The sequence below is a fragment of the Chenopodium album genome, chromosome 19 (assembly GCF_948465745.1).
Source record: "Chenopodium album chromosome 19, dcCheAlbu1.1, whole genome shotgun sequence".
In the NCBI taxonomy this organism is placed as follows: domain Eukaryota; kingdom Viridiplantae; phylum Streptophyta; class Magnoliopsida; order Caryophyllales; family Amaranthaceae; genus Chenopodium; species Chenopodium album.
Window position 1 is genome coordinate 29,539,169 of NC_137852.1, and position 10,877 is coordinate 29,550,045.

Sequence of the window (10,877 nt, forward strand, 5' to 3'; positions counted from 1 at the left end):
AACGTAAGCATTGGTTTTCTTAAAGTGAATGTAAGCATTTAAAATGTAAACATATACGTAAGAAAATATGAACATAAACATATAAGAAAAACAACATATGCATAAACAGGTTTAATTAATATTTCATGAACAACACATATTTATATTATGAATATTTGAAATAATATATGAACATATAAAATATTACTATGAATATATTGCATTTAATTATAAACATAAAAGTTTGTAGAAATAAAAAATAATATGATTATGAAACATATGTATAATGTTCATTTTTTATTATTAAATGTTCATTTTTTTCATGTTCATATTTTTTTTTAAATGTTCATTTTGTAAAGCGTAGTGTTGATTTTGGCGGATCGCGAAAATGTTGTCTGGGTTATTAATTTGGGCCACGCGTTTTGGGTCTTCCCTTGTTGCACCTATCTTGGGTGCATGAGGATGCACTTAAGACCAATTGAGGAAAGATATAATTAAAAAAAAAAAAGTAGTAGTGGGTTTGGATGGAGACCATGAGAGGAGAGATATATAATATTTTAATGTAGCTTTTTGCCAAAAAAAAATGAAGTTAACACTTATTAAAACACGGAGAGAGTAACTTTTATACAAATCTGTCGTCATTGGATTAATTTTTATACTAATCTGTCGCTATTTGCTAACTTTTATACTATTATGTCGTCGACGCTAATTATTATACCAATATGTCACAAAGGTGCCAATTTTTATACCAATATAGTTAATTGGCCTCTCATAATATAAATTAACCAACCAGCTTTTTACTAGAAAATGCGATGATTGATGCTTTGATCACTGCTAGTAACATAACAGCTTATATTGAGAACAGATTTATTAAACACTTAGGGTCTGTTCTCATTGACTTAACTCAACTGAACTGAACTTATTAGAGCTTAACTAAACTAAAATGAATATTTTATAAGAGAAGGAAATTAAGAGTTGAACTGAACCTTATTATAGATGAACTGAACTTATTATAGATGAACTTAACTTATTAGAGCTGAACTGAACTGAAAATAATCATATGAGAACAGTCACTTAGGGTTTGTTCTCTTACGTTGAAATTCAGTTCAGTTCAGTTCAGTTCAGCTGAGTTCAGTTCAGTTCAGCTCAATTCAGTACAGCTCCTAATTTCCTTCTCTTATAAAATATTCATTTCAGTTCAGTTCAGCTGAGTTCAGTTCAGTTCAGCTGAGTTCAGTTCAGTTTAGTTCAGTTCAGCTGAGTTCAGTCGATGAGAAAAGACCCTTAGTTTAGAATGGTTCCTTAAGCTTTCACAAATCAGCTTGTTAAACTCAATTACGGAATTTACCTGATGGCTCTAATGATCATGGGAATTTACCTGATGGCTCTAACATCAGGAGTAGAACAATGTAAATAATGCGAGTTTAAGAAAAACCTCCTAGAACAATATAAATATATATATCAGCACATAAGCACATCTGAATAACTTGATAGGTAAATATATCGGCGCATAAAAGACTAGAATCACGGCTGCACAGCTGCAGCTCAAAACAAACCAGATAACACTATTCAACAGTGATACAGAATGAGAAGCCTAATAAAACAATAAGGTGTTATGAAGAGGAGGTGGGTTATAAGGAGGAAAAAATAAATAAAAATCCTGATAATAAGTTAAAGTTGGGCAGTGCCTTCTGTGAACTTAGGATCTTCACATCTGTATTTACCATCAGGTCCAATTCCAAATCCCTTTGGATCTGCAAACACGTTCTCAAGAAGTTGGCTTCGAAGGGGAGCAGGGCTTTGATCTGCAAAGTCGACAGCTTCCTCAACTAGTTCATCTATCTTCTTCTCGATTGCCTTCAGGTCAGCTTCGCTGGCCAACTTGTTCTCAATCAAGTACTTTTTCAAAGTGGCTATTGGATCTCTAACACTGTAGCGAGCCTTCTCAGCTGCCAACAAAAGTGAATTATTTATCAATTGCAAAATTATATGGAAAAACAAAAGTCAAGATCCCATCTTCATCACTATGACTTCGAATAACTCAAGTTAATTATTTATACACCTAAGAAAACTGAAAAGAAATGATATGGTATTGGATAGAATGATGTCCTCCTGTATGTAGTAGACCTATTAGATATGGAGTACTTCAGAATAAGAGGAAGGTATATACAATGGTAAAAGTGAGCCATACATGCAACTCGCCTGTAATTCATCCAAAAAGATGGCTCATGATGTCCACCTGGCTTTCTTTTCTAATCACAATATTATAAACTAAAAATAAAATAAAACACAATTAAAATAAAACTATATCTGCCAAAGGAGTTATGGAGCTTAACAAAGGTTTCATCAATAACTGACACTGATGTACTACTTCAAGGGGCCTTCCACAGAGTGCGACATCTCAATGCCAGTCAACTTCTGAGTTGTTTCGGGTAGAAAAATGTTACAAAGGGTATGCATAATTCATATGCTCAAATTTCAAATAATATCTATGATGAAAGTTCTTTATTAGCCATGGATTTTGGTAGTCACTGGTGTTAAAGATCATTTGACAGCAGGAAATATCTCTCAGACCCCTATCAAACCAATAAAGGATTTTTGATGGTGTAGAAAAAATAGACTATGATTGATTCCGTAAACAGTTGTCTAATCCGCAATATGTTTGTTTTGATAGGTTTGTTAGAAAAGTAAAAAGGTAATAAGGTCAACACGGGATAGAAAATTACTAATTTACTATGACAAACAAAACAAAATTACTCCACAGCCTAAAACTCATTGCTCTTTACAGCAAAACAAAGAACAAACAACATGATGGGAGACACTTCTGGTACCAAAGGGAATTACTTAGAAACTTGTGACAATTACACAACTTAATTAATTCTCGATAGATGTGTTTTGAAGAAAATTTATTGGCAATTCCAGATAAGCAAGTGCTAAAAAAACAAAGGAATCGTCACTTTTGTTAATACTATGTTTTTGAAAGGGAGTTACAAAAGTGCAAACCCTATATTTGCTAGTAATCCAAAAATGCTAAAATGCTACTAACAAGACTAGGCATTGATAATCTTTAAAAGCAATTTTAATTTTCCTATTATTACAATTCAAACATAAACATTCATGAATACAGGAAAACATATTAAGACACAGAATATTACACAAAACAATTAATGTAATCCTGCAAGTTAAAAAAAGAATAAAGAAGTAAAATTAATTAAAACGTACCAGGGTCACGAAGCTCATCAGGGTCTGCCAAAGAGTGCCCTCTAAACCTGTAAGTTTCACATTCCACCAGGGTAGGACCTCCTCCACTCCTAGCCCGGTTAACAGCATCCTTTGCCACCTCCCTCACCTTCAAAACATCCATTCCATCTACATGGACTCCTGGCATCCCAAAAGCAGGCCCCTTCTTCCAAATCTCGGGATCAGAAGTTGCCCTTACATGGGACATTCCAATTGCCCACAAATTGTTCTCCACTACAAAAATAATGGGGAGTTTCCACAATGCGGCCATGTTCAAACACTCAAAGAACTGCCCATTGTTACAAGTCCCATCTCCAAAGAACGCCACTGTCACATCATCACAGTTCTCCTTAAGCACCTCTCTCTTATACTTGCTCGTAAATGCAGCTCCCGTGGCAACAGGAATTCCTTCCCCAATGAAGGCAAAACCACCGAGAACGTTATGCTCCTTAGAGAACATGTGCATAGACCCTCCTTGCCCGCGGCAGCAACCAGTGGCTTTACCAAAAAGCTCACTCATCACAGCACGAGCAGGGACACCCTTGCTAAGGGCATGAACGTGATCACGGTAAGTACTAACAACAGAATCTTTCTGTGTTAATAACTTGATAAACCCAGTTGAAATTGCCTCTTGCCCATTATATAAATGGACAAATCCAAACATTTTTCCCCTGTAATACATCTGAGCACACATATCCTCAAACACTCTACCCAAAGTCATGTCCTCGTAAAGCACCAGACCTTCCTCTTTAGTAATCAACTACAATCAACAATCACCAACAAGTGTAAAATCAACAATCAAAATTCTTCTTTTACAAATTCTAACAGTAACATTATCATAGATCAAGTTCAATTTCCTTTTACTGAGCGTTTTAAATCAAAAAATTCTGATCACAATTAACAAATTACAAAATATATATACAATGACACAACATAAATGCCGTACATAAGTACATAACATCAAATCATAACATTGATCAAGACAAGCATTCAATTACCTAACAGCCTTTCACTTATAACTAAAAACTAGTAATACTCATAAAAATCACACTATTTTGTTTTTTAGAAAAAAACCCGAAAACTGAAAACATAAAACGATAACAAACAAGCCATAAATTAAGAGAATTTAGTGGTAATAAATTACCAGATTTGAAGGAGAAGCAGCAGTTTTGGACTTCTTTTCCTTATAAACCTCAGAAACAGCAACAACAGAAGTGGAAACAGAAGAGGATGAAAAGGGTACTTTCGAAGAGATGCTAAGTTTGTTAACAGATCCAAGAAAAGATGATTGTAAAGATTTAACAGGATCAAAGAGGGTTTTGTCATTGGATCTATTATAACTACAATTATAATTGATGGAGTGAAAGATTTTGGGAACAGCCAATGCAGAAGACATGATGATTGATTGAATGTTAACAGGAAATTGAAAAATGGAGGAAAATTTGGGTTGGATGAACAAACAAATACAAGAGAGAAAATGGGGAAGAACAAGAAAATAGTGGAGAGTTAATAGGGAGAACAAGAAAAGGGCGGAGTAAACAATGAAGGGGAGATGTGATGTGGGAATGTTGTTCACCAGCAAAAGAACTAAACTAGGAACAAGCAGGGGCGGGCCACGGGCCGGGCCTCGTCCGGGCTGATTGAGGCCCGGCTCTCGTGGCCCAACAAACAATATGTGAACTGATAGCATTTGTTTTCTTGATATTTGGCCCTTAGAGGAGAGTGAGAGATTGCTCAAGTGGTTAAAATTTCCCTCCTACTTTTAGGAGATTCTAGAATCGATTCTCAACCCTGCTTGTGCTCTTTAAACACCAAAAAAAATTTTGGCCCTTAGAGTTCTTGATAACGAGAAAATAGAATAGATATTAACTTATAGCACTTGTTTTCTTTTTGTTAAGGAAAATTTGCTAAGAATAATATGACATTTCAGTGATCTTTTAAAAATAGAATAACGTTTGAATTATTTCAAAATGGAACGACCTTTTATACATACTAAATTAGTCCCGTGCGATGCACGATTTTGAAATAAGAAATGAATTATAGACTATTTAGCACATGTTAAGAAAAAACACCTACTTTCTTTGTAGTACTTTCTAATTATATATGAAAATACAATTTCTCAAAATCCATTTTTTCATATATTTTTTAGAATCAATTAAAGTATTAAACTATATTATTAACTATTTTTAACAACTACTTGTAAATAATATAATAGCTTAATAAATACCAAAAATTTAAAATTCAATTTGAATTTATTTTCAAAACAATGTTAAATAGGGTAGCTCAAAAACGGGGAAAAAACAATATGAAATCATCCTTGCATTTTGGTGGGAAAAAATTAAATAAGATAGTGACATGTAAGCAGTGATGATGTCAGCGGTTGTTACTTTAGTAATATTTATATTTATAAATTTGCCAAAAATGGAACAAAAAACATGTAACCTGTTTTACAGGTTACATTTGACACATGCCATACGTGTGATTGGTTAAAACATATTTATTTTAACTTTTTTCTTTAATAATAATGATTTTAAAAAACAAAACTAAAATTATAAAAACTTAAAAAATAAAAAATAAATAAAAAAAAAAACCTCCCCCTTGTCGGCAGCAACCCCAGCACCACCAGCTACCCCGTCGGCGGCCATGGCTACCCTCAGCCTTCCCCTATCTGATACTGGTGGTACCCATAGCCTTCTCCAATTCCAACCACCGCATGTAAAGCCACAACAACACCATCGCTCCACTCCTCCAGCCACTGACACCTCCACCTCTTAGCCACTCCACATCTCTAACACCGAAACCACCACAATCACCGCCCAGCAGAAGTTCACCTCACTCCCTACCACCAAATCGACGATGTTGCTCGCCAATCACCACCTTGCTCCGCTTGCGTTTGCACAATACCAACGACGAACAACGACCACCAAATCAACTCCACCATCACAACCACACCAAAATCGCACCAATATTGTAGCCTAATAATTCCGGTCACCACAATCGCTACCACAATTTGTAGATCAACCCTAATTGTGACCCATTTCGTCCCAACCTCACAAACAATGTATGTGAAAAATGCCACATTTTGAGGGGGGAAGAGGGTGGGTAGAGGGGTGAAATAGTTTCACTGGCACAGAGGAGAGGTTTCAGGTGCCGGTCGATGGTGGTGGGGTTGTTGTCGGCAAGGGGAGGATTTCCTTTTTTTGTTATTTTTTAAACCAATGGCTTTTGTTTTTATTTTTTTTAAATTCAGTTTTTTTTTTTTTTTTTTTTTTTTTTTTTTTTTTTTTTTTGGGTTTTAAGGTTTTTTTTAAAAAAAACTTTTGTCAAAAAAATTGACCTTTCAATTTTTTTGGGTTTTAAGGTTTTTAAAAAAAAACATTGGTTAAAAAAATTGACCAATGATATTGTGACACGTGTCACAGGTAACCTATTAATTAGGTTATAACAGGTCCAGTTCCATTTTTGGAAAATGTGTGTTAAAGGTCATTCCATTTTGAAATAATCCAAAGCTCATTCTATTTGCGGAAGACCGGTGAAAGGTGGTGTTAATCTGGAAAATTTCCTTTGAAACACCTATAATACTATGACTATTATCTAGTATTTTCTTCTTTTATTTATTACTAGATGAACCCGTGCGATGCACGATTTATTTGATTTTTTTACAACATTATTTGTTATATATTTTGGTGAAATTCCTAATATTAATATATAACATTTTAAATTTAATTAATTTAAGGTTATTTTGAATTTTGGTAACTCGAAAATGACCCTAATTGAATTTTCGCACTCATTTAAAACCTTTTCTTATTTTCTTACTCATCAAATGTAAAAAATATAGGTGTTGATACCTCCGTCCATGTTCCGTAACGTTTTCCGTTAGTGTGCCCATTAACTAATTATTTAATTTTTTAATTTTTTTTTTAAAAAATACTTCCAAAAATTAAAAAATTAACTTAAAAAATAAATAAAAAATACCAACTAGCCACTGCAACCATTCACCCCTCCCCGTCAGCCACCCTTCCCCTCCTAGTTCCAGCAGCCGGTGCCCAAACATTCCCTCGCCGCTGGCGAGCCCACCTCCTCCCTTTCCCTCTTCTAATCTCAGCCGCTAAACCACCGCACAGCTGCCCTCCAAAACAACCATTGTTTTCCGAAAATAACTCCTCCCCTGTTCGCCAACCTTGTCCCTCCCCCTAAACCAATTACCCTCCCCTTTTCGCCGCCTAAAACCCACCTGAAACAACCCATAAATGAGTGGTTTTTTGGGTTGTTTCAGGTGGTTTTGCAAGGATATTTTAGGTGGGTTTTGCTGGTGCGTGTTGTAGGGGGTAATTTTAGTGGTGGTGGTGTGATGGAGCGGCAAATTGGAGTAGAAGTGGTGGCGGCTGGAGTGTTTTTGGCGGCTTTGGTACGTGCCTTGCCGTGACGACAGGCTGCTATGGTTGGGCTTTGGCCTGGCAGCGGCGAGAGGTTGTTGTGGTTGGTTGCGGGACTTAATATTTGGTGTTTTGGTGGCTGGAAGGTGGTTATCGGGGGTATTGGCAGCCGCACGGGGGGGGGGGGGGGGGGAGGGAGGCTAAGGGTGGCTGGGAGGTGGCAAGACTAAAAACCTATATTTTTACATTTGATGGATACCAAAAAAAAAAATCTTTCTTACTCTCTTTTTACAAGTGTAAGGAGGGTGTTCCCATCATAGGGGATCCTTCTCCTTAGATGCCCATGGCCCTTTAGAAGCTTAGGACTTTACTCTTGTTATGGTGTATTAGGATTTGAAATCCTGACTGTTCGGGGGACCTTAAATTAGAATTGATTCTATCATCATGCTTTTTTATAAGAAACAAGTAGGGAGTCACCAATGAGTTTTAGGAAAACTCATAAACCTCGTTCATGCCTTTCTTCCATGTGGAGTTCATGGAATAATTAGCATGAATCATAAGTTTACCCATGCCCAAGTTGGTCTACATAAACCAGAAATGAGTTCAGGAGCGAGGGTACTAAAATAACGTTCCCTTTGGGGGGGAATCGCTATCCTAGCCCTAGTGCGGCCTCTATTAAGCTAGCTCTTCCTTTTTTACAATTTCATCACCAAATAATATATGCAATGCGATACCTAAAACTAAATTAGTTGATTTTATTTACACACATCAATTCACGTAGGAATTACATTGCAATGTCGCGTCGTTATTCTTTATTTAATCAAATTCGTGAATAGTACAAGAAATAAACAATATTCGCCTTGACTTAGGTGATCAACCAACAATTATTTAATTCAATTCTAATCTTATTTAACGCAAGATACTATGTGGAATTGATTATTTATTCATTTTAAGGTGATCAAGAAACACTAATTAATTAATTAATTAAAGTTCTTTAAACAAGAAAATAAATATGATTTATCTAAGTGCTTGGGAATTTATTACTTCTCTTTGATAGATCTCCGCTTAGAACACTTATGGACTCCTTCTTGTTCGGGAACCTCCACCGTAGTAACAAAATATCAAAGGGGTGAGTGTTTAGGACAAGAGGGTTTAGGTACCACAAGTTCACAAGTATTCTGCCGGAATTTAGGGTTATTTTCTATGTGTTTAAGCCTCAGATTAAGCTTCTATTTACAGGGAATGAGTAGGATTAGGGTTTCGAGCATTCTGCTGCAGCAGGTGTCGCGCGCAACTAGATGAGCTGCGCGCGACATCCCAGCGCAAGTGAATAGGTTGCGCCGCTACAGGCAGCGCAACTAATTATCTTGTGCGCGGCTTTATGGTAAGATTCGATTTTCCAATTTTCCGAAATTCTGAATCTCTCGCGACGACTGCCCAGCGCGACACATTGAGATGCGCACGGCATTTACTGCGGCAGCGTTTATTTTAACCTCGGCGCCATTAAAGCCGTCATTATTGGGTTTTATGTGCGTTCTTAAGCCTAATTATGATCGGATTTAGTTAATTGGACCTTGTTTGGCTTTGATCCTTTATTTGGGCTAGTCTTTTGTGTTTTGTGGTTTAACCGATTATCCATAAGCATTCTTCACTTTGGTCCAACACAAAGAGTGATTGAACTTCCAATCGGGACAGGAGGCCAAAAGTAGGTGTCTACACTAAGTTTCTAATTAGGATTTTAGGAGCTTAGTATAATACGTTTTGGGTTGTTTTGTTACGATTATTCTCCCTTACTCTCTTTTTAATTCTCTTAACTTCTTCCCTTAGACTTTTTCTCTCTACTTACTTATTTTCTCTCTCTTACTTTCTCTTTCTACAACTTTATATTTTGTTCTTAATTCAACTCTTTATTTCCGATTACTTTAGTAACGGTTTCTTCTCCTTTAATCTCAGTTATTTATTTTCTTTCATCATGACTTCTTTTATTGCTTTGTTTAGTTAAGGTTTAATTATGTGTGAGTATTTTAATTCTAGGGTTCTTGGGAGATCCATAAATAATATGAAGGGATAATTTGTTATTATTGATTATTGATATGGTATGATAATTTCTTATTGAATTGTTTTGACGCTTTACAATCGAATTATGAATCGAGCAGATGTGATTTTCTTGTAAAAGTATAGCAATATTGAATTGATGAATCGAGCAGATGTTAATTTGATATTAAAGGTTATTTTCAATAGGAACTTAGATATAGTAAGTTGCGAGAGCCAGTTAGATCTATGTTGATTAATAAATTGCGAGAGCCTGTTAATCATGTTATATGTGCAATGTTAATAATTGATTGTTATGTTTTATCCCAGATTATTAATTATTGGTGAACCTGTAACCCTAGGTCTTTTATAATTTTTTTCTCCCTACTCTTGGTAGTTAGTTCCCTTTTAATAACAACAATTTGGTTACTTGATAATCTAGATTATATTATAATTAGGAATAGAAAGACTTGTTTCCTTGTGGATTCGACACTACTTCCCTATCTATTATTAGTTAGTGGTTTTTGGAATTACTTTTGATTAGGTGATACGACTTTAACTTGTTAAATTTGACGCCGTTGCCGGGGAAACGGTTTTATTTTTATTTCTGATTGTATTTATAGTCCAGATTATTTTCTTTCGTCCCAAAGAACGTGAGTTCTTTTGGGACAGTTCTCATATTTTTCGTCTAGTTCTTTGTTTATGCCCAGGTGTTCCAGATCAGGTTACATTCCATCCGATCTTGAGATCGAGCGCTTTTTCCATAGACAGATAATTTATACAGGAAAATCTGGTGGTGATAATCCTAGAGACCCTCCATCTAATTCTAGTGATTCAGAAACTTCTTCAGAACTAGAATTAGAGATGATAGGAGAACCACCTAAAAAGCTCAGCGATTATTCGCAGCCATCCCTGACGCATTTTCCCCACCTTTCTCCTATTCCAGATCTCGAGGGAGTACAATTTGAGATCAAATCTCAGTTCATCACGATGATAGAAAGGAAGCAATTTAGTGGAGCTAAGGGTGAAGACCCAAATATTCACATTTTTGCCTACTGTCAATATTACAATACCATAAGGCAAACTAGGGTCACACAAGACCAAATGAGGGAGATTCTTTTTCCTTTCTCTTTATGTGGAAAGGCTAAATTATGGTTTTATGGTTTAAATAGAACTGCACCTGGCATTACTAACTGGGAAACTCGTGTGTTAAATTTTTATAATAAATATTACCCTGTAGAGAGAACAACC

The 10,877-nt window shown here is 35.7% G+C and overlaps 1 protein-coding gene across 1 annotated transcript; it reads right to left on the reverse strand.

Annotated features, from left to right (window-relative positions):
* Positions 1-1,456: 1,456 nt before the first annotated feature.
* On the reverse strand, positions 1,457-4,783 carry LOC145593563 (pyruvate dehydrogenase E1 component subunit alpha-3, chloroplastic-like). The gene is made up of 3 exons (XM_081649831.1): positions 4,364-4,783; positions 3,202-3,979; positions 1,457-1,928 (listed from the first exon to the last, which is right to left on the reverse strand). Exons 1-3 carry the CDS (start codon positions 4,613-4,615, stop codon positions 1,651-1,653), a joined length of 1,308 nt encoding a protein of 435 aa, XP_081505957.1. The 5' UTR covers positions 4,616-4,783; the 3' UTR covers positions 1,457-1,650.
* Positions 4,784-10,877: the final 6,094 nt, after the last annotated feature.

Excerpts from the sequence above, each read along its gene's own strand:
- LOC145593563 (XM_081649831.1), bottom strand. The coding sequence starts at position 4,615 with ATGTCTTCTGCATTGGCTGTTCCCAAAATCTTTCACTCCATCAATTAT. Across the intron at positions 3,980-4,363 it reads CTGCTTCTCCTTCAAATCTG|TTGATTACTAAAGAGGAAGG; the intron begins GTAATTTATTAC and ends TGTTGATTGTAG. Across the intron at positions 1,929-3,201 it reads TGATGAGCTTCGTGACCCTG|CTGAGAAGGCTCGCTACAGT; the intron begins GTACGTTTTAAT and ends TTTTGTTGGCAG.